The sequence below is a fragment of the Prosopis cineraria genome, unplaced genomic scaffold (assembly GCF_029017545.1).
Source record: "Prosopis cineraria cultivar Desert tree isolate PC_DT_omini unplaced genomic scaffold, ASM2901754v1 PC4, whole genome shotgun sequence".
Classification (NCBI taxonomy): domain Eukaryota; kingdom Viridiplantae; phylum Streptophyta; class Magnoliopsida; order Fabales; family Fabaceae; genus Prosopis; species Prosopis cineraria.
This window is the reverse complement of record NW_026555335.1, coordinates 42,140,903-42,164,689: the sequence shown is the minus strand read 5'-3', so window position 1 is coordinate 42,164,689 and position 23,787 is coordinate 42,140,903. Positions and strand designations below refer to the sequence as shown.

General features: G+C 35.8%; 2 protein-coding genes and 1 long non-coding RNA gene across 4 annotated transcripts; 2 read left to right on the top strand and 1 right to left on the bottom strand.

The window, feature by feature from the left end:
• The first annotated feature begins 392 nt into the window (after positions 1 to 392).
• On the top strand, positions 393 to 6,303 carry LOC129308799 (eukaryotic translation initiation factor 3 subunit C-like). Of its 2 annotated transcripts, XM_054950180.1 has the most exons (5): positions 393 to 574; positions 942 to 1,062; positions 2,238 to 2,305; positions 2,419 to 4,206; positions 5,070 to 6,303. In XM_054950180.1, the coding sequence occupies exons 3-5, from the start codon at positions 2,282 to 2,284 to the stop codon at positions 6,054 to 6,056; spliced, it is 2,799 nt and encodes a 932-aa protein (XP_054806155.1). In that variant the 5' UTR covers positions 393 to 574; positions 942 to 1,062; positions 2,238 to 2,281; the 3' UTR covers positions 6,057 to 6,303. The 2 variants fall into 2 exon arrangements, with proteins under 2 accessions (XP_054806155.1, XP_054806154.1); XM_054950179.1 differs by lacking the exon at positions 942 to 1,062 and having other exon boundaries at positions 394 to 574.
• Positions 6,304 to 15,349: 9,046 nt separating this feature from the next.
• LOC129309574 (uncharacterized) lies at positions 15,350 to 18,164 on the top strand. The gene is made up of 3 exons (XR_008592931.1): positions 15,350 to 15,711; positions 16,811 to 16,879; positions 17,968 to 18,164. It is a non-coding gene; the product is annotated as an uncharacterized LOC129309574 (long non-coding RNA).
• A 3,330-nt stretch (positions 18,165 to 21,494) lies between these two features.
• LOC129309132 (probable xyloglucan 6-xylosyltransferase 5) lies at positions 21,495 to 23,551 on the bottom strand. The gene has a single exon (XM_054950529.1). It carries the CDS (start codon positions 23,140 to 23,142, stop codon positions 21,778 to 21,780), a length of 1,365 nt encoding a protein of 454 aa, XP_054806504.1. The 5' UTR covers positions 23,143 to 23,551; the 3' UTR covers positions 21,495 to 21,777.
• Positions 23,552 to 23,787: the final 236 nt, after the last annotated feature.

Genomic DNA, 23,787 nt, shown 5'->3' with positions numbered 1-23,787 from the left:
TTTAATAAACTGTTTATGTTTTTATTAATTTTTTAATGAAAATTCTGCATATATAATAAATATTTAGAATCCAATCTAATTGTATAAATTTTAAATTATAAAAATTATATAATTAATTTTAATTTTAAAGTTATACAATCATTTAATAAAAATAAAAATTCTCAATTTTTTTAAAAGAAAAAATTTAAAGATTGAAACTTTTAGGGTTTAAAAAATTTAATCATTAAAATTCTAAGAATTTAATTACAATAAAATAAATTATAAAGATTTAATTTAAAATTTAATAAGTACCTGCAGAAGTATTATTTTATTTCATCACCTAAACAACGTCGTTTTGGAAGGCAAGCGATGGATCGGTGACATTGATCTCTAACCTAGCCGCACAGTCACTTCTTCAATTCAATCTTCAATATCTTCAATTCACTTCCTCACCCTCTCTGCGCCTTAATTCGCGTTCGCTCCGTCTTTGTCTTCGAATTGAGTTTACGTGGCTATTGTGTGGTCGTTCGCTGCTGTTCGTCCTCTGGCCTTTATTGTTGCTGTTCGTATCTGCTTCTTTAGAATTGCTCTCGAGGTTTGATTTACACTTCTTCTGTTCGTGTTCGCGTTTGCTTGAACCTTGAATGCCTTTTGCTGTTCTGATTGTGATTGATTTGTGAACACCTTCTCCTGACTCGGTGAATCCTAGTATGTGATTGCAGCTTTATTCATGGTGGAGAAAGAAATTCTTTGAAGTAATGAAAAAGCAAGCTTACTGAATATGATAATTTTGGCACGGCATTGTATTTTCTATTATTACCACCCCTCGACTATATGCAATTATGCATTGTGCAGTAGGGTCTCTCTGATGTGAATTTGTTATTTTGTAGAAAATATCTCTTTATTGTTTTTTTATTATTTACAATCTTGTAATTCCTGTGTTTGTTATATTTATTCTCTAGGAGTTTGAAAGGGAGGATCATAATTCTGCAATAACGCCATCACTTGTTCCGGGAATTATGTTTGTGAAATTGTGACGTTGTGTTCTTCGTGTTTTTTAATGCTGGACAATAGGATTTCCAGGTTTATTTTCTTGTTACTTTTTTAAGGTTCCACTGTTGTTGATAATTTCGGTAAAAATCCCTTCAAAAATAAATTTCAGGGGCTAAACTAGGCATGTCAGCCTGAGTATGCCCGCGCATGCCTGACCCTGCCCTCCCGCCCTGTCCAACCATGGGCATTTTCTGGGCATGGTCGGGCATTGGGATGAATTTTATACCTGAAAGGAGGTTCAGGGTTGGGCAACCAGCAACTTCTCTACATGGCCTGACCTTGTCCATGTACAGCCCTACAGTACCAATAAATGATTTAATCTATTTCAATTTTTTTTGTTACCTCTTGAGAATGATCATGGAACTACTCAACAAGATTATATAATAACAAATAGAGCATATGTTGCTTTGTCAAGAGCAAAGCACATTGAAAGATTGAAAATACTTGCCCATGGGCTTGATTTTTAGTTGTTGTCACATACAAGTAACATTGTTTATAAAGAGGTTTTTGATAATATTCACAATGATTATTAAGATAGGAGATTGTGTTCCTCACAGTGATATTTATGTTGGGCGTGTCCTTATTTTGGACTATTGACTCCATGTTCCAGATGTATAAATTTTTGCAAATTATTTGTGCTTGACTATTGGAATTTATTGTTACTGATAATATTTATTCTAATTTACCTTAACAAAGTAACTTTTAGTGGCCTCCTTCTAAAAAGAACAAAAAATTTAGCGTTTGAGTCTGCTTTGTTAAATTCCTTCCACACGTGTTCCAGTTATTATCCAAAGGAAAGAAATAACAAACATGTAATGGGATACATGTACCATTCACAATTATATATTTTAGAATAAAAGTAATCGATCCTGCGTGGCACTTTAATCCCCGTGCATCGCACGGTGCAGTGCACTAATCATGAAAATTTTATGTTTCCTGGGCTTGATTCTTACATATTCTAATTGTGCATTATCTGACTCCCATCTATTGAGCCAACTTTTTGGGTAACTGAACTTTCATGCCTGTAATAGGGTATCTTGTCTCCAGATACTGGGCGTTATATTTTGAATGGATTGATTTTTAGTTATAGTTATACTTATAAATATGCCAATGTTTCTTTTTTCTGGTGAGCTCTTATTATTATTATTATTATTAATTTATCTGTTTTCTGTATTTAACGGGTAGTGTTTTTATCATCATTGCAGACTCTTGGTTATATTTACTTGCCGTTTGTTGCTCTCAACCAAGGATGGCTTCTAGATTCTGGACACAGGTCATTAAAATTATGTTTCACTGCCCCATTTTTGTTCATTCCTTATCTCCTTTGGAATTGAGCATTTCCACTTTTATTGATACAAGTGCTTTTTTTTTTTTTTACAATGGCAGGGCGGTAGTGACTCTGAGGAGGAGGAGAGTGACTATGATGAAGACGTCGAGAATGTAGCGGGTGAATCTACCAACCAAGCTGTTAAAAGCAGATACTTGCAGGGTAATGCCAGTGATAGTGATGATTCCGATGATCAGAAGCGTGTTGTTAGGTCAGCCAAAGACAAGAGATTTGAAGAAATGTCATCTACAATTGATCAGATGAAGAATGCTATGAAGATTAATGACTGGGTGAGCTTGCAAGAGAGCTTTGATAAAATAAACAAGCAGCTTGAGAAAGTCATGCGCATCGCTGAATCTGAGAAGGTGCCTACTCTTTACATAAAGGCACTTTTGATGTTGGAAGACTTCCTAGCACAGGCTTTGGCAAACAAGGATGCCAAAAAGAAGATGAGTAGTAGTAATGCTAAAGCATTGAACTCAATGAAGCAGAAATTGAAGAAGAATAATAAGCAATATGAGGATTTGATTACTAAATATAGAGAAAATCCTGAGAGTGAGGAGGACAAAGATGAAGAGGAGACTGAGGATGAGGATGAAAGTGAGGAGGAGGTAATTGAGGAGATTGATAACATACAGAAGTCAGATTCTGAAGATGGTAATCAAGATGATGAGAAGGCAGATGCAACTGATGCCCCTTGGGACCAAAAACTTAGCAAGAAAGACAGGCTTATTGATAGGCAGTTTATGAAAGACCCTAGTGAGATCTCATGGGACATGGTCAACAAGAAGTTCAAAGAGGTTGTGGCAGCTAGGGGCAGGAGGGGAACTGGAAGGTTTGAGCAGGTTGAGCAGCTTACCTTCTTAACAAAAGTTGCCAAAACACCGGCACAGAAGCTGGAAATATTTTTCAGTGTTGTTTCCGCTCAATTTGATGTTAATCCTGGTTTAAATGGGCATATGCCTATTAATGTGTGGAAGAAATGCGTGCAGAATATGCTGGTCATTCTTGATATTCTAGTGCAGTATCCAAACATAATTGTTGATGATACAGTGGAGCCTGATGAGAATGAAACTCAGAAGGGCACTGACTACAGTGGACCAATTCGGGTATGGGGCAACTTAGTTTCATTCCTAGAAAGAATTGATGCTGAGTTTTTCAAGAGCTTGCAATGTATTGATCCTCATACTCGTGAGTATGTTGAGAGGCTTAGGGATGAGCCCATGTTTCTGGCTCTTGCTCAGGATGTCCAGGATTATCTTGAAAGGGTTGGAGATTTCAAAGCTTCGTCAAAGGTAGCCCTTAGACGTGCTGAACTCATCTATTACAAACCACAAGAGGTTTATGATGCCATGAGGAAATTGGCTGAATTGGCAGATGACAATAATGGGGAGGTGGATGATGAGTCTAAAGGGTTTGAGGATACAAGGACTCCTACTGCATTTGTTGTTACTCCTGAGCTTGTTCCTCGAAAACCCACCTTCCCAGAGAATAGTAGGATGCTAATGGACTTATTGGTGTCCCTGATATACAAGTATGGGGATGAGCGGACAAAGGCACGTGCTATGCTTTGTGATATATATCACCATGCACTTCTGGATGAGTTCTCAACTGCCCGTGATCTGCTGCTTATGAGCCATTTGCAGGATAGTGTTCAGCATATGGACATATCGACACAGATACTTTTTAACAGGGCCATGTCACAGTTAGGTCTCTGTGCTTTTCGGGTTGGACTGATTTCTGAGGCTCATGGCTGTCTCTCTGAATTATATTCTGGTGGAAGGGTGAAGGAGCTGCTTGCACAAGGTGTCTCACAAAGTCGCTATCATGAGAAGACTCCGGAGCAGGTGTTGAACATACCCATTTTTTAATTTGATTATTTTGTTGCTGTGACTATTGTACATATTTTGACCATGGCGACTAATTATATCTATGCTGATATCTTTTCCTGTTATAGTTTTATAGCTGATAGTATTTGCATATTCTCCCTAGGTTTTTCCTTTTTGTAACTGGTTATTGATTATTCATTTTCTTGTAGTAGTTCTCGTGTCTCTACAGTGTGATGTCTCAGTTGCAATGTTAGTCTGGGTTCAATGCATTAATCGAGAATTTGAGGCTAATAAAGATGCTGACAGATATTTGTGTTTGTGGTTGTTATCGGTTCTATATAAATCTACGTGCCTTCGATTCCAGTCACTTTAGTATTGTAACATTTTTTGGGTTCTGTGGATCTATTTCTTGGGATATAAGTCAATTTTATTGGATTATGTAATGTATATTCCTTATAGACATTTTAAAGGAAGTTGAGCTAGAGGATACTTGAGAACTGTATGGGAACCTGGTTTGTTTTGGGGTCATAGGGTAGATGTCTGTGTGTGGTCATGTTCTGTGCTCATGGTGGAGATGTTTAATGATTGTATACTTCCTTCATTGCTGTATACCATTTTCTACCTGAAAATATGTCATCAGTTCATCCAGGGCGTTCTGTACTTATTAGTTATTACTTTACTAAGACTTTCATTAACATTCATAATATTAAGCTTTTACTATAATAGTGCTGTCATCTGTTACTTATGCTACTGAATGTTCTCTTTACTACTGGCAAAACTATTTTCCTACAACTTCATTTTTTCTGGACTAGCTTTTATTGTTGCATTATGAGAATTGCCATTGAAGAGGCATAGCAGTTAACGTTTTTCCCCTCCTTCAGGAAAGGGTGGAAAGGAGACGCCAGATGCCATATCATATGCACATTAACCTGGATCTCCTGGAGTCAGTGCATCTTATTTGTGCTATGCTTCTGGAAGTTCCTAACATGGCAGCTAATGACCATGATGCAAAGCACAAAGTTATTAGCAAGACTTTCCGTCGCTTGCTTGAGGTTAGCGAGAAGCAAACATTTGCAGGTCCACCTGAAAATGTTAGAGATCATGTTATGGCTGCTACAAGGGCCCTTAGTAAGGGAGACTTTCATAAGAGTTATGATATCATCAAGTCGCTGGATGTCTGGAAATTTGTTAGAAATCATGAAAAGGTTCTAGAAATGCTCAAGGAAAAAATCAAGGCGGAGGCACTAAGGACTTACCTCTTTACGTTCTCTTCATCCTATGATTCTTTGAGTCTTGAGCAGCTCATGAAGATGTTTGACCTCTCTGTTCCTCACACCCATTGCATTGTTAGTAGGATGATGATAAATGAGGAGCTCCATGCAAGCTGGGATCAACCAACTGGCTGCATTATTTTCCAGGATGTGAAGCACTCCAGATTGCAGGCTTTGGCATTCCAGTTTACAGAGAAGTTATCTATTCTTGCGGAGAGTAATGAAAGAGCAATAGAGTCGAGGATAGGTGGTGGTGGATTGGATCTTTCCCTAAGGCGGCGAGATAGTCAGGACTATGCTGCCGCCACAACATCTACTGTTAGTGGTAGGTGGCAAGACTTGTCACTTACTCAGACAAGGCTAGGCAGTAGTGGACGTGTAGGATATAGTATTGGTGGGAGAAGGCCGTTAACATTGAGCCAAAATGGCTATTCAAGGGACCGAATGGGAAGAGGGGCAGGTGGAGGCTATCAGAGCACGAGATATCAAGACTCTGCCTATGGTGGTTCTGGGAGGACAACTCAGGGTTCAGCACTCAGGGGAGTCCAGGTGGATGCATCCACTCGCATGGTCAGCCTTAAAGGAGTTCGTGCCTAAAGTATTAAAGAAGCGCCTTGTACCAGAGTATATGTTTTATGCTGCAGCGTTCGAATTAGCCGGATCCGGATCTTAGAGTTTTGATAATTCTGTTGGCTTTACTGCAATGGAATTTTGATAGCTGAGATTTTTTTTTTTTTACCTTTAATGCTTAATTTGTATTCCTCGGTGAGAAATTCATGTATTAATTTTTATTTGGTTCTTTTCTGCTTGTAATATCTTGTTTTTAATTATAATTTTATGCAAATAGGAATTAATGCCTTCTTTGTCCTTGGATGTCATCCTCAGACTCTCAGACAGCAAGGAAGATGGCAGTTAAAATACAGAAAGAGGAGCCACTCTATTAGTTGGGTGGGGTTCACAATCGATATAACTACAAAACATAATACCTTCATTGGCAGAATCTTTGCTCTTCTAGGCAATCCACGCTAATAGATTCACAATTAAGCATCACTGATAGCGTGGAGCTGCCAATGGCACTTTATGTATGTGTGGGACCAAACGGTGGAGAGGGTTAGGCTGTTGTGTTTACGATGTAGGTATGGGCAGGGGTTGATAGTTTTTGGGTACGCGTGATGTTTCTTTTCTGGTTTTCTGTGTAGTCTTCGTTGTGCTACTTATTTTGTAATCTCAGCCAACATGTTTGAACAGCATATTTTCTTGAGAATATGTTACGCGTCTCTCTTACAACCCAAGTACCCAACACTCTTGGTAGATACTTTTAACATTTATGCAGAAGTACTGAAGTATATTATAATTCATCAACAACAGGAAAGGAACCACGCTGTAAGCAAAGCAGCCAAGTAGTTGCAACAACAATATGGGTGCATTTTATCTGATAAATTCCCCATTTTTGAGGTCTGTATTATCAACTTACATAGTTTTGTTCGTTACTCATTCCATACGGCTTTGCGCTACCCTTTTCCAATTTTGAAGCCTGCATGCTATCTTCGTTGTCTTTAACCTTAAAATGATCACTTTCAACACAGTTGTCTTTAACGTTAATCTCAGCACTCCACTTATCCAATCAACTTTAGCCAATAAATTTGCCTCATTGGAAGTCTGTGAGCTCTGTTCATTGCCCTTTGTTGTGATATTAATATCTTCATTATCTTCTTTCCGGGCAATATTGACTGCACTCTTTTTCATCTTGGCACTGACTTCTAAGGCTCCGAGTTTTGATTCAAAATCTTGAGCCTCAGCTAACTGGCTGTTTGATGATGCCTATAAAAAGAAATTACAAGCCTAATATTGATTATAAGGTGATGGAAATATCTCTTCCATGACCTTGAGTATGTGACAAGCCCAACAAATTTTATGACAACTGAACAGTAAATAATGCTGAAAGCTACGATTGCATGTTTAATTGATGTATAGGCACAAATGTAGCATATCAGCTGCAGGGGAAAAATAAAATCACTTTCTAGAATTCTATTTACGTAGCATCTCCCACAATTGCCTTCACTGAGGATTAACGTATGAAATGCAATTGAGTAGAGCTTAATTGAGGCATAAGTAAAACTTTATCTTTGTTCAGATCGAAATCACAATTCTTACAAGGATATTTTCAAATAACCAAACAAAATGTAGGTTTTCTCGCAGGAACAGTAAAAGGTATGTGTAAGCATAGGCATGTATCAAAATTATTTACATGCTGATAAAGGATTTTGTTTTGCGATAGACTTTCTCAGTGGTGTTTAATACAAGAAAAGAAAGAATTCAAGCAGAATGCTTTCAATTTAACGATAGAGTGGGTCATGAAAATCTTTCAACAAAGACAATTCCTCCAACATACTAATTCAGCTCTTAAAATCTTCTAAAAACACTAAAGATTTTTTTTTAATTAGCCATTCTGAAATTGAAATTTTAATAATGTGCTTGGGTACCAAGTTTTAAGTTGTATCAAGTACAACTACGTCCTGATCATTAATATACCCAAAAACTAACCTGGCGAATTTCCTCCACTCGTTGTTTAAGATCTTTCTCAGATACTTCTTTGTAGACGCTTTGAAGACTGTACAAGAAGTGACTATGAAGATTGTCAGAACAATGTTTATTAGTCATGCTTTGGGCAATTTGCATAGAAAGGACAATTTACAAGCTTCATTAGGCAAACAGTCATGCAGTGTCTATCCATTTCACAATTCTGTTCACATGGAATTATCTTGAAAGGACAAGTTGAATCATGCTTCTCCAGATGACTCGCACAAAATCTGGCATCACATCCCTGATTTTGGCAGATCATAGATCTGAAGAATTGAGAATGCTCTTTAAGAATTTGAGAGGACACATACAAACTATTTGGGAGATTTTTGAGGCCTTTAATTTAGAGAAGCTTGCATTGTTCATCACAGGCATTTTAAGCTTCTTCATATTGTTGAATGCGTCTCCACTCCATGGAATTTCTTTATTTTTGGCCGAGTCTAGAATTATGACTTCGATTGTATCTGTTCCCTTTCCAAATGAAAACAAGGCACACAATAAATGCCTCATTTCAAATATACAAAAATCATTTAAGGCAGGTATTTAACTCCGCCTATATTTATAGCCGATCCCAAGCCCGGATAAAGGAGGAGGGTTGTATTAGGCTATCAACAGCCAATGTAAAACTTTGTTGAATCTATCATGAACATGAACAATAGACGTTATAATGTTAATGCTAGGTCGTTGCCCGTAAGTAACGCGCCGCATGGCTCGAGTACAGTGATAAGTGAGTTAGAGCCGTTGTATCGGCGCCCGGATGTAGTGTTAAATGAGCAAGGGCTACCGCGTCATTCTGGACGCACGCGGCTAAAGAAGTTAGTCCATGAGAGAAAAATTAGATTTGGTACTTGGAATGTTGGGACATTGAATTGTAAATTTGTAGAGGTTGTAGGGGTTATGATTTAAAGAAAAATCAATATCCTTTGCCTGCAAGAAACAAAATGGCGTGGAGAAGAAGTTAAGGATATTCAAGGTTTCAAACTTTGGTATACAGGAAAAGTAAGTGCACGCAATGGAGTAGGCATCATTATAGATAAGGAGTGGAAGAAAAATGTTGTAGAAGTTAGCAGAATTGGAGACAGAATTATTTCCTTAAAAATGATAATTGGACGTGAGACTATTAATATTGTTAGCGCTTATGCGCCGCAAGTCGAGATTTTGGGAGGATCTGGAATGGTTGATTCGACGCATACCACAGAGTGAAAAGATTTTTATTGGAGGAGACTTTAATGGGCATGTCGGGAGGGAAGCTGGTCAGTATGCGAGGGTGCATGGTGGTTTTAGTTTTGGAGAGCTAAACAATGAAGGACAAACTCTTCTTGATTTTTCATTGGCGTATGATTTTAAGATTGCCAACACTTATTTCAAAAAGAGAAATGAGCATCTCATCACTTACAAAAGTGGAGCCTCAAGGTCACAGATTGATTTTCTTTTGGTTAGGAACACAGATAGAAGACTTTGTAAAAATTGCAAGGTGATCCCCGGAGATGCTGTAACGACACAACATAGGGTCCTAGTCCTTGATGTGTGTATTTTGAGTAAAATCCAAAAATGTCGACAAGTAGTAGCACCAAGGATTAGGAGGTGGCAATTAAAAGGTGAGAAGCAAGATATTTTCAAATGAAATCTTTTGGATAAAGGAATTTGGGAATCTCAGGGAAGTGCTAACATCATGTGAGAGGATATGGCTAAAAAGATACGGGAGGTTGCAAAAGTAGTTTTGGAAGAATCAAAAGGTTCTGGTCCGAGAGATAAGGAGTCTTGGTGGTAGAATAATAGTGTACAGGACAAAATCAAGTATAAGAAGAACTATTTTAAAGCCATACATTTGTGTAATAATGAGGAAAATTGGGAGAGATACCGTATGGCTAAGAAGGAAACTAAGAGAGTTGTGGATGAAGCTCGTTCTAAAGCTTTTGAAGAATTTTATAAGAGCCTTGAGACGAAGGAAGGAGAGCGAAATATTTATAACATTGCCAAGAGTAGGGAAAGAAAATCAAGAGATCTAGAATAGGTAAGATGTATTAAGGATGAAGAGGGAAGAACTTTAGTTTCAGATGATGAAATTAAAAATAGATGGGAGACTTACTTTTCTAAACTTTTCAATGATGGAGAGGGTTCATCTAGTAACTTGGAGGATTTAGTAACTGGTGAAGGAGAATAAAATTTGTCATTCTATCGAATAATACGTGATAAGGAGGTAAAGGAAGCTTTTAAGAAAATGGCAAATGGTAGAGCCAACGGACCTGATTGTATATCTATCGAAGCGTGGAAATGTTTAGGTGAAGAAGGGGTGAGATGGTTAACTAAGTTATTTAATGTGATTTTACGGTCCAAGAAAATGCCTGATGAGTGGAGGAGAAGTACATTAATTCCTATTTATAAAAATAAATGAGATATTTAAAATTATACTAACTATAGAGGGATTAAACTCATGAGCCACACAATGAAATTGTGGGAGAAAGTAATTGAGCACAGGTTGAGATTGGAGAAAGTATTTCTGAGAATCAGTTTGGTTTTATGCCAAGTAGATCAACTACAGAGACGATTTATCTACTAAGAGGATTAATAGAAAAGTATCGTTGTAAAGATAAAGATCTAGACATGGTTTTTATTGATTTGAAAAAAACTTATGACCATATACCAAGAGAAGTGCTTTGGAAAGCGTTAGAAAAAAAGGGAGTACGGATTGCTTATATTAAAGCCATACAAGATATGTATGAGGTGGTAAAAACTAGTATAAGAACGCCTAGTGGTCAAACAAAGGATTTTTCTATAAAGATTGGACTACATCAGGGATAATCTCTGAGTCCTTATTTGTTTCACTTGATCTTAAATGTTTTGACGGAACATATTCGAAAAAAAATTCTGAAATGTATGCTCTTCGCGGATGATATAGTTCTTATAGCAGAGACAAGAGAAAAGGTTAATTGCAAACTTGAGTTATGGAGGAGGACATTGGAGTCGAAAGGTTTTCGTCTGAATAGAAGTAAGATGAAATATTCATATTGTAAATTTGGTAAAGGACTATTCGACAATAATTTGGAAGTAAAATTAGAAGACCAAATTATACCTCAAGTGGAAAAGTTTAGATATTTGGGAGCCATTATTCAAAATGATGGCGAAATCAGTGGAGATATTTCACATAAAATTCAAGTTGGGTGGTTTAATTGGAGAAAAGCTAAAGGAGTTATTTGCGATCGTAAGGTGCCTAATAAACTTAAAGGAAAGTTTTATCGCACTGCTATTAGATCGGCAATGTTATATAGTAGTGAATGCTGGGCTCTAATGGGACAGTAAGAGTATAAAGTTGGAGTAGCAGAGATGAGAATGTTACGATGGATGTGCGAACATACACGTAAAGATAAAATTCAAAATGAGCACGTATGTGAAAAAGTGAGGGTGGCACCTATTGAGGAAAAAATGGTAGAAAATCGGTTGAGATGGTTTGGGCATGTACAAAGAAGACCAAGGGAGGCACCAGTGAGAAGAGTGAAACATATAACTTTGAGTCCGATTAAGAGAGGTAGAGGAAGGCCTAAGAGAACACTCTTAGAAGTTATTGAACGCGATCTCTTAATTAATAATATTCCTAAAAGCTTGATAAATGATAGAGCACAATGGCGTCTTGCAATTCATGTAGCCGACCCCACCTAGTGGGATAAAGGCTTGTTATTGTTGTTGTTGTTGTTGTATTTAAGGCAGGTATTTATATATTAAAAAAAAGATCAACAAATAAATAAGAGTCATTTGTATAGTGGTCTTACCTTTACCAGGCTCTTTTGGCGATTTTGTTGTCTAACAATAATTTCTTTTCACATATTTTCTATCAAATCATGCGTTGCTACCCAATCTTCTTTAATCTTTATGAGATATCTATCAATCAATGCTCCATATTATGGTTGGACTCCACGAAAGTTCAGCAACATATTTATGACATTTAATTTCTCACCATAAGAAATATAAGCCTAGTCAAGAAAAAGTTCCTTGCCATCATCATTATATAAAGCATCATAGCTTAATTTGAGGACTTTGAAAATTCTACTTCGTATTCTCTCATATCTTTCTTATATAGAATGCCACTCATCTACTCTTTTACCACATAAGTTGGAACCAATCACTTTCAAAGCTAATGGAAGGTCACATGAATAATGAATCACACGACTGGAAACCTCCATGTAATTGAAATCAATGCTGTACTCCTTATGAAAGGCATTCCAACTAAGCAAATGAAGAGCTACTTCTTTGTTTAATTCCATGACATTATAAATTCTTTCAACCACATGACTTTTTAACAACTGTTTATTCCTTATTGTAATAACAATTCTACTTCCAGAAACCAAACCAATCACATCTTCTAGCCGGTGCTTGCAATTGCTCCAAGTTGTCAATATCATCAAGAATTAAAAGAATCTTCTTTCGTTGGATCCTCTCTTTTAAAAATAATAATAAATTTATCAAAATGATAAGAATTTCATTTATTGTGAAATCAAATTATAATTTAACAAATATGATCTGTTATTACCATATTATACCTCAACAAATGTTTGGGGTTTTGCATATCTGAATGATTATCCTTTCAATTTTTTTAGTTGGTTTTAGTCATGTGGTTGAAAGAATTTCTGATGTCAAGGAATTAAACAAAGAAGAAGCTCTTCATTTGCTTAGTTGGAATGCCTTTCACAGATACACACACAACTTCCTGTCTCTTATTTGTGGTCAAGATATAAAGTTATTCAATGTTTGCATTCTCAATAATGAGTATGACTTCAAAATATTCTATGCATACCTGAATGATTATTCTTTGCTCTTCGATGGAACATTTCCGTGGAGCAAGAAAGATACAATGCTTGGTTTGTGCATTATAGATCAATGAAATGGTTTGGTTCCAACATAAATATGACTAAATGGTAGAGCCTTGTGGTTAAAATAAATCACCAAGCCTGGAGCTGTTATATGAGAATCACTTTTTCAATGTTGGTATGTTTATGAAAGAAGTTGGGGAATGAGAGCGGTTTTGCCTTTTGAGTATGAAATCTTACCCTGAAACATTTTCCTTGGGCATCCATACTTGATAATTTGACCAGTGCGCCTCTCTTTGAAACTTGGCAAACTGAGAATGAAACATTGGTTAAACGTAACATCCTCGTGCCATGTGTTCATTTGTAATTACTCTTTTTATATATTTTGTTAAGTGGATTTAAAAAAAAAAAATGGAAACTGTGGAAATCATAAGCAGATGGTAAACATATACCAATGAATGCTTCTTGCTGTGTCTCAGTTCTTAGTTAAATTAGTTGGTGACTTTGAGAAGGGAGCTAGATAATTTTAATTTGAACTCTACCTACCTAGCACACTTCTCAAAGTCACGAACAAATTCTGCAGTAAGGATTATTATTGGAAGTTAAGCTATATTACAGACAATCCTTTGCAATAATATACTAAAGTCGCATTGTAGAAGTTATATGTCTTTATGAAAGATGGTACCACATTTCTATTAAAATAGGACATGAGAACCTAAAAACCACTGTATCAGGGTTTCGTCTGAAAACCCCTTTCTGCTTTCTCTAACTATAGGGGAGCTTCTTGTCTTAGTGATAGATATAAAGCATACCTGCTTGTATATTGCACCTCATTCACTTAAGACACTCAACTATGATTTCTATGCTTTGGAATCTAACTTCCCCTTTTTTGGGGCTTATAGTTCTTAAATCGCCACTAATTATAGGCTTCGAAGTGCATCTTGATTTTATCTCTAATGATGTTAGTGTTGTATTCAGGACTTATGTGAGGAGTTCCCCCCCCCCCCCCCTTTTGATAGTATTATACCATGTTGAAATTATAATGGCAGTGCATTAACCATTCATTCATCATAATCTCCAACATCGGGAGGAACCCAGAGTAAGAGCTGCTATTCCCACAATGAATGACAACCTATGGTGTCAATTTGTTTTCTGTATGTCCGTTTGCGATAAAATTTGTGCAAATTGTGATTTAATGCATACATTGACAATTAGATCTGGTTTGAATTTGGAAGAAAAAGTCTTACAACAATGTCAAGTGGAATATTCACCCAGATTAAGAAAATTATGACTGGGACGCACCAAAATATTGATGAACCGCAATATGCTGCGTGATTTCTCGTAGATCAAGATTAAGTTCGGCTACTTTCTGTTGAGGGTTGTGTAGCTCTTGGGAAATCGTTGGAGCCTCAAGATTGTGTAGCACATATTCTTCCAGCTATAGTAAAATTCTCACAGATATAGAATAACATTGATTAGAAGATATGCATTGTGGCAAGCCCTTCACATACCTGTCCACGCCAATTTGCACTCCTTTGTGTCACTTTTTCATGCCTCGTTGATTTTATCTACCTTAGTTGCTTTAATGGTCTCCTGCTTGAAAGAGCTTTTTGGAAAGTTCCTTGAGCTGATATTCAAGTTTGTAGAACAGATGGAGTGAAGACATCGGAAGAAACAGAAATGGTGAGAATCGACAAGTTAAGACCCTTATAGGAAGACACAAGCTTCATTGCGTCCCCCCTCCTCTTTTTCTACTTTTGCCATTGCAACTGCTGGGGTCATCCTTTATCTTAAAGTTTGACAGAAAAATAAGACTGCTGAGATTTTATTTATAATTTGTTATGGACATTTGATTCAGTCTTATAGTTTTTTTTTATCATTTATGCTATAATTTTTTTAGAATATTCAATGATCATTTTTACTTTTGAGAAAATTATTCTTTTAATTTTTCAACTTTTAATTCACTTATAACTCAGTCCTTTAACTATGACTCGCTGTAACTCAATTCTTTAACTATAACTCGCTGCGACTCAGTCTCTTAACTTTTGATTCACCTATAATTCGATCCTTATTTTTAATTTTTTTTAAAATTTCTTATCAAATAAGAGGGATAAAAAATGCTCATATATTATTCTAAAATGCCCTCCTCTTGCTCATTGATGTGAGATATAAGCTAACATGAAAAAAAATTTATAATGATCCAAAATTTAAAATTAAATAAATTTGTTCCTAATTGATATTTAATTTATTTATCTTAATTTTAGGACAAGTGAGGAATAATAGTTTAGCGAAATTGATACTGGCTACTTATATAGAGATTTAAAGTTTGAATCTTATTTAAATTAAATGTTAATTTATTTTCTTTTATTGGGAGAAAGAGTTAAAATGCCTTTGCCTTTTATTATAGAATATAATATTAATAAAAAAAATCTGAGGGGTCTTCATTGTAATTTTCCCACCAACTTTTACATGTTATATTTGTTTCTTCCTTCTTTGTCGATGAGGGGACAGACGCGAGAGAGAGACGAGAGAGAGAGAGAGAGAGAGCTTCAGCCCTCTGCATCTGGAAATTTCGACCATTTGAACTCTTCTCTCCACCGTCCAGCTCGTCACCGGTGGTGCGGGTCGCCGGAAAATATTCTTTTTCCCTTCTGTTCTTCGCTCCTCCCCTTGTGTTCATTTCTCTGCTATGGGTGTTATTTGAGCTGATCTTCCGTCTAAGAGCAAGAGAAAATTTGTTGCTCAGAGCTTTAAATCCTCGATCCAGCCACTTCTATCCTTTGCTATTCAACATGCTGTTAACGAGAATAGAAGTTCCGCTCACCGTTGCTGTGATGTCCGCCCGAAACCACAACGTTGTGGTGCGAATCGTGAGTTTTTCCCTCCCTTGTTCTGTGTTGAATTTCATCTTTTTCTTTCCTTGATCTATGCTTGCCGTGAATCTCTACTTTTGAGCATGGTTGTCGAAATTTTTCTCCTTCCCTGTATTATCGCTGTTCTCACTGGTTCGGTGTGCTGTGGGCACTATTGTTGGTTCATGATTTTCCACCTCCGTTGTTTCTACTAATTTCTTCTTTTTTTTTAATACCTTTTCTGTCGAGGTTGAATCCTGGTAGCAGCTTAGAATTTTTCCCTTCATTGAATCCCCTGTGTGCGTGTGTTTTAATGGGCGATGTTGTAATTTGTTCCTCCTGGCTGATTCTATGTGTGTGTGAGAGAATGATTAGTGCGAATTTATATTTATTTTCTGTTCAATGTGCTGTGTGTATTTAATTGAAGGCAATCACAGTGCGGTTAAGCAAGCTAGAATTTTGTTCATGGAAGAAGAGAAAGTAGCGTGGGCTTGAATTGTATTTAAATCATAGTACTCTTGTGGAAGGAATGAACTTGGGATGCTTGAATAAGTTATGTATTGATGCTGTATAAATGTTGAAGGAATTGTGGGATTGGATATAAAGGAAGAGCTTAGTGTTAAAATTTGAATATTGGTGTCTATGAGGTATTGGATAAAAGTTTGTTACGGGAAGTGTTGATTGTTCATGATCTTTTCCTTAAATGTTAATAATCCTCATGAAGCATAGTTGGCTCGGACGCTAATTACTTGTGAGTTTAATTTGAGTGTCACAAGAGATTTTGTCAATTATAAAGATAATATGTTATTAATTGAATTCTTGAGAGCTGTATGACTGGACAGAGAAATGAGCATGTAAAGTATTTAATGAATTGAAAAAAAAATATAATAATAATAAGGATGTAGATTTTAAATGACCGGTGGCTTAAGGATAAGTCAAACTTTATCATGCATTAGGCAAGACATCAGGTTGTTGAATAATTGATGTAGTTTTACTTATTTGAGTTATTGTTAAAGAAATTTATTGTTATTCTTGTCTAGGTAATAAAGTAGTTAAAGGACATGTGTTGGTATTATTTGAGTTATTGTTAAAGAAATTTATTGTTATTCTTGTCTAGGTAATAAAGTAGTTAAAGGACAATTGAGAGGTTTATGAGGCATAAACTATTATTCTGGGCGTTTATCAGGTAAGTGGATAGCGTCCCAACTGATATTTCAATAATATTTCTTTTGCTGAAATATTACATTTTTTTTATAAATTCTTTTTACAGCAACAATATAATTATTGGATATTTTGTTAATTAAAGTACTTTATTTTTGTGAAGTTATCTCTACCAGATTTGATAATTTTAGGTTATCAGTAAATACAAGTTCGGATTTTAATTATGGGACTTTCATTTTGAAAATTATCGAATTGCTATGAAAAACGATTCATGCGAGTTTGACTTTGAAATTTTTTTTATATTATTCAATAAATGCAAGCATGAGCATTGGATATGAAATTTTATTCTGGCAAGTTTTAATGCTTAAAAGTATTCATGCGAGTTTGATTTTGAGAATGAGAACTGTATCTTGAAAGTGATGATTTTCTCACATGTTTGAAAATGGTTTTAAAAAGAGACTTTATATAGAACACTGGTTGCTAACGGCAGTTCCGTTAGCCCTTGGCGCGCCATGGTACACCTAGCTAGCAGGGTGTGTATAGGAGGTGCTAGCCCCGTGCGATGGCCAACGCACGTGGAACGGAGGGATGGTTATTCGTGAGCATCGTACTCACGTTTGTTTTCGTGGCAAGAGCCGCGTTTGGTTATTTACCCTCGTGGATTGTGTGTCCACGTTTGATTCGTGGCTTCGGCTGCGTTTGGTTATATACCCTCATAGACTATGTGTCCACGTTTGTTTTCGTGGCAAGAGCCGCGTTTGGTTATTTGCCCTCATGGATTGTGTGTCCACGTTTGTTCATTGTTCTGATAAGTCCCTATTACATGAATTTGATTATTTGGTAACTTTACATCCCATTAGTTTTAAATAGTAAATTATTTATAATTATTGATTTTGTTATTTGTTTCCTTGCAATCAAATGATAATATTATTTATTATGAGATTTTAATGGTTTAAGATTTTATTTAAAATTTTATAGAATCGTTTTATTTCGAAGTTTATTAAATTTTTATAAAGATCATTGTCTCTTTATCTTACATAATCATTTAAATTTTTTATGTTCAATTATTTATTGTTGGGACGTTATTCACTGGAAAATTATTTTTGGTCTCAGATATCCTAATTGATGCCGATCCCCTGTTGATCCATGAGAATTCATAGATGTGCTGGGTAAAGAACTGATCAAAAATTTCCCTTTTTATGTAACTATCAATGCTTATGTATTTTATTTTGGAGGGGTCTGGTTAGGTGCTCCACATATGCTACATCCAGGGCTTCTATTTTGGTATATATATTGTTTGTTCATTGGAAGAGCTAAGTGACATGGTATCTTGTGAATATTTTTGTATTGTAGAGTTTTGGATGATCTTATTTACAAGCAAGGTTTTGTCGATATTTTTACAAATTTTTTTTTAAATTTATTTTGATGACCAATATAAAAAAATGTTAAAATTTCAATATAAATTTGATTACATTTTTAGAAATGAAATGAGTTTAAAGTTAGAGGCTTGCGGAGATGTGTTATATGATTCACATCCCGTGCCGGTTACCCTCTGTTTTTGGGGCGTGACAAAATTAACAAAAGTTTAGGGACTAATTTTTAAGTGATTTAAAAGTTGAGGAACTAAGTCATAGACGAGTCATAGTTGAGGGATTGAGTTACAAGTGAATTAAAATTTGAAGGATTAAAAGATCAATTTTTCCTTTACTTTTTGTTGAACTAATTGGTTTCACGCACTCGCATCCTAAAATTTGTAATAACACCATAGTTTGTAGTTTCTACTAATATCATCTACTTAGATTATAGGATATTTGGCTGACTACAATTGTATTCTCTATGTAATAAGTAATTAGGGTTTTGGCGGGTCTCATTATGTTTGGTTTCTGAAGTTAAATGAATAGGTTAAGAAATCATGTAAGAGTCTATAGTTTTATGCCCTAATTATCTAAATTCACTAACCTGCATTGTAGTCATTCGTGCAAGCATGTAGGGGTGAAAACATGTAAGGCCAAGCTAGATTGTGGTTAAATAAACCTGAGCCTGTATAGTAAGTCAAAAGTTTAAGCTTTGTCTGAAGCTTGTATTAGACTTTTCTTATAATTCAAACTTGAGCATACCTAAAGCTTGGATTGGCTTGAAAACCTATTTAAAAGCTTACTTAAAAGCAAGCCTTTTAAATAAGTTTACATTTTAGTTTTAAATATTTCAAATATATTTTAGGACATTAGTATAAATATATAACCTGATTTATCAGTTGAAATATATAATAATTAAAAAAACTTACCAATTATAATACAATATAATAATAAAATAATATCATTAAAATCAATATATAAGTTCAATTTGATTGAAAACATAACTAAAAATAAAAAAATATTGATTAAAAATCAAATTATGAAACTAATATGTATGTGATATATTACATAATATATGTGTGTGTAAATAGACTGACTTGTTAAGCTCATAGGGTGGGCTTTGAAAAACTAAACCTAACCTATTTAATTAAATAAATTTAATTAAAGGTATGAACTGACTTTAATCTATTTAAGGCCTAAAATAAGTCAGGATGTAGGCTCCTTCGACCCCTAATGCAGAGGAAGGTAGTCAATATTTATCCTACCACTCATGGCAGTCCCTTGTGGAAACTAATCCACCAAACAAAAGCTTCTATATATTCCTTCCCTTTCCTCCTCTCTCAACGTCAGTTCAAACACTTGACAATATGCATGGTAACAAAATGATTATATAATACTCCTTTTACTTAAAAATATAAAGTATGTTTAAAAAGATTGAATATTTAAAAATATAAGATATTTTTAATTTTTTAAGGTGTAATCATTATTTTTTAAAAAAATATTCCCATTGAATAAATCCCTTATATTTATTTTAGGATAAAACATTTTATTAAATAAAGATAAATATGAAAAGATAAAATTAGTTTAAAGATAAGTAATTACTTTATTGAGAGGATAAAATTCAATTAAAAATACTTTATATTTTTTAACAGAAGGAGTAGTAAATATAATGTACAATTTTAGTGCTACCGTATGCATGTTCTCAGAAAAAGCAAAGTCCATGTTAGTTCATAAGGTAGGGAGAGTTGCTTTGATGGAATTTATTTTTCTTCGACTTCTGCTGGTAGCTCTTGATCAATATGCATTCACTTACACTGTTTCAGATCTGAGGTTGCTCATTTGTCTGCAAGAAAAAACGAAAAGAAAAGAAAAGGGCCAAAGTCAAAAAAATTTCTTTTATTTATTGTTATTAAATCTAGTCCGCTGTTCTGGTTTATGTCAACAAAATTCTCGGACACGTCACCAATGTTAGGGGTAAGCAAAACTGAATCGAAACCGAAAATTGAACTGAATTGAATCGAATTTTGTCTATTTAATTCGGTCTATTTGATTTTTCGGTTCGATTCGGTTTTTTTATTTTAAATATTTCGGTTGATCGGTTCGACTCGGTTAGTAAAATTTAAAATCGAATAGACCGAACCGACCGAATTACATATAATTTATTAATTTATAAATTATATTTAATTTATAAATTATTTTATTTTTATTTTTATTTTTTATTTTAATAAAGAATAAAAAATAATAACATCACTTGAAACCCCATTTCAATCAGTCACTCTCATCAGTAGGTATTGTGACTGGATTATGAGGCTATTATTTGATCATCGGTGTTTATTTATGGTTGTTTATTTGATTATTCATGCCTTTATAATATTTGGGCTTTATATCATATGGGTATAATTAGAATGGGCTCATGTTGAAAAAAATGAATAGAAAAAAATGCCCAATTTTGTAGTGTTGTTTGTTTTAATATTTAAAAAATAGGTCCAAATCGAAAAATCGAATTAACCGACCGAACCGAATTATCAAATTTTGGTTCGGTCCTTATTCGGTTCGATTGGTTTGTTCGGTTCAATTCGGTTTTCATTTTTAGTGTTATTCGATCGATCGATTCTGCATATTTTGAGACCGAACCGAACCGATCGATGCTCACCCCTAACCAATACTGCCCTTTTCTTTTCTTTTCTTTTTGGACCAAGTGTGATCGTGAGAAGTTGCGCGAAAAGAACCACAACAGCAATGACACCACCGTATTTAGCGAGACATGATAATTCAGAAGGTCACCAATAAAAAATTACATATATTATGAAGCATCAGGACGTGTGTCCACATTTTTTAAATTTCATCAAGTAGGATGGTTGAAATTATGAAATTATGCGAAATAGAACTGTTGTTAGACTGGTGAAGGAAGAGCTTGAAAGTGGTACAATTCAATCATACAGATTAGAGGCTAAATCAGTGTAGATCTTGATCAATTCCTCGTTTTTAAATTGAATTTTCAAATTGTATTCATAAAATAAAAGGCTAGTTCCACAATCACAATTCGGGAACTCATGACACAAATTTGAATTGATCAAGATATTTCAAGAACTAGCTGCTTCTTTCTAGTCCTATGCAGGTAATTCAAATATCAAAAGGACTTGTAAATATTAATTTGAGGTTATTACTTCATACTGACTTCATGGCAAATTGTTCATTTCCTTTTCTATGGAAAATTACAATGAAGGCATGCTTGTCAAACAAAAAAGAAGAAAGAACTAATATTATACCATGTTACAACAAAACTCAAGAAATATAAGTTACAAGTTCATGAATTCATGCCTCCCGGAAGAGAACATACAGAAGAAGGTTAGTATACAGCAAAAAAAAATAACTTGGCGACTAATTACTCAAACATGACAAAAAGAAGACGTCTCAACGTATGAAAGAATTCTATCAGAAAGTTTTTAGAAAAGAACCAAGAAAACATAACAAACAAAACTTACACGTGAAGATATCATCAAATCAGATAAAATTCCACCTATAATGATTGCCTAAAGTATCACTCGAGAACATGTTTGGCACCTCACTAGCTTTTTGTCTCAGTGCTAACTGACGGCCGTCTCCTTATATCAAACTGGTCAACAAACTCCAAAGGAGTAGCGGTCTCACTTCTGATTCTTTTGATCTTAGGGCTCAAAAGACCGCGATGCCTAAATCCATAAAGCTTGAGCACCTGATTATCTGCAAAATTGTAAGCCCTCTCCATGCTACGGAGGCACCTCTCAACGGGATAATCTCCATAGCTACCACATGGCTTGCAGCCCACAAAATGGGTCACAAATGGCCATCTCTCATCACCTAATCCTGGATGATACTTCTCGACCATCTCTTCATAGCGATCCACCAATCCAGCCCAGTAGCCATGCAAATAATATGAATTCTCAAGAAAAACCTTATCCATCCATTCCTCCTTCCTTGACAACAAGAGATATATCAATGCTGATTGATCATCTGCCTCAAATGCTGGCCTCCCTTTCAGATTTGCAGTCAAAATCTTCCCTGCCTCTTCTCTAATGGGACCCTTTGGACCCATTGGAGCCCACGCATCAAGCAAATCCAAAGACCACTGGCAATTCCTAAAAAGAAAGCTTCCAGTATTCACAGCAATCCATGACTTCTGGTCGAATAACAGATCAGGGTACCCATGAAGAACCAAGTTATACTTATCATACTTCGATAAGGGAAGCTCAAAGACCATATCAGTAAAGAACGCATCACTATCCATCCACCAAATCCACTCTACCTCAGGATGTGACAACATCAACCGACGAATCATTGGCAGTTTTGCCCAATACCCAGCAAGTTCCTTATCCAGATGAGCCAAATTGTACACAATCTCAATCCCATGTAATCTACAGTAATCAATCTTATTCTTTATCGACTTCAATAAGTAATGGTCCCCAAATGGGTTATCGCAAGGTTTCGGAGGTGAGCCAGTTAGGAGCAGGATTCGAGCTTTACCTTTGACGTAATTTGGGAACTCAGGATTCTGATCCAGCCAAGCCCTCCGTTCCTGGTCCCAATCGGCGATCTTCGGCCCGAGAGTGAAGGTGATATTCGGATTCAATTCGGTCTCGACAGGCTCATCCGGATCGGAGGGGTCACTGTCGGATCTGATCTCTGCAAGAATCCGATTGGTCTCTTCAATGAGGTTCTGGTTGACGGCATCGACGTCGGAGCTTCCAAAATTAACCCCAATGGTACCGCGAAGGACCAGAATGGTGACGAAGCCACAAAGGATAGTGATCTTGATGTTGTTGAAGGTCTTGTGGATCTGACGGCCACGAGGCAAGCCGGCGAGAGCACGGCCTCTGCCATTAGGAACAGCAGTAGTAGTGGGCAACCCAGCTGAGTGAGTTCTCTTCTGAGCGGAAAGACCCTCTTGCCCCATCGTAATCTTCTGTTCTCTCCGAATCCCTCAATGTCCGGGCGGGAAAACTAAGGACAGACAGGAGAGAAGATCCTGGGGTTCGTGAAATTTCAAGGATTGAGTAAAAGGATGATTTGGAAAAGCATAATATTTGGAAAATCGAAGAGGAGGATAGGGATAGAAGGAGTCTGTCTGGGCAGGAAGAAAATGAATGAAAGAACACAAAAATGTAAACCCTAGGTGTGGAGGGAATGAGGGAAGTGGATGAGTTCAGACATGGTGGCGGAGGGGGACAAGCTGTAGAAGGAAACAAAGTCCGGTTTTTTGAGAGGAAAATCGTTAGGAGAAGCGTCACAGGAAGCAGGGAAAGACGTGGACATCACTTTTCACTGTTGGGCTCTTTTTTGTGATTTTTATAGGAAGGATCTCATTTAATTATCCTGATCAGATCAGCGATCAATTATTAATTAGCTCTGTCTCCTGATCACTTCATCACTCGTCTGGGTTCTTCCTTACGTTTGGTTCATCAGTTTATGCGCTGCATGTAACGTAATGGGAGAAAATCCATTTATAGATGAAGTAGTTATTTATTTGACATCAAGCACGGGTTTGAATTGTGTTATTCTGCTAGTGTTATTATTATTTAACTAAATTATGCTATTTTTT

Excerpts from the sequence above, each read along its gene's own strand:
- LOC129308799 (XM_054950180.1), top strand. The coding sequence starts at position 2,282 with ATGGCTTCTAGATTCTGGACACAG. Across the intron at positions 2,306-2,418 it reads CTTCTAGATTCTGGACACAG|GGCGGTAGTGACTCTGAGGA; the intron begins GTCATTAAAATT and ends TTACAATGGCAG. Across the intron at positions 4,207-5,069 it reads ATGAGAAGACTCCGGAGCAG|GAAAGGGTGGAAAGGAGACG; the intron begins GTGTTGAACATA and ends CCCCTCCTTCAG.
- LOC129309132 (XM_054950529.1), bottom strand. The coding sequence starts at position 23,142 with ATGGGGCAAGAGGGTCTTTCCGCTCAGAAGAGAACTCACTCAGCTGGG.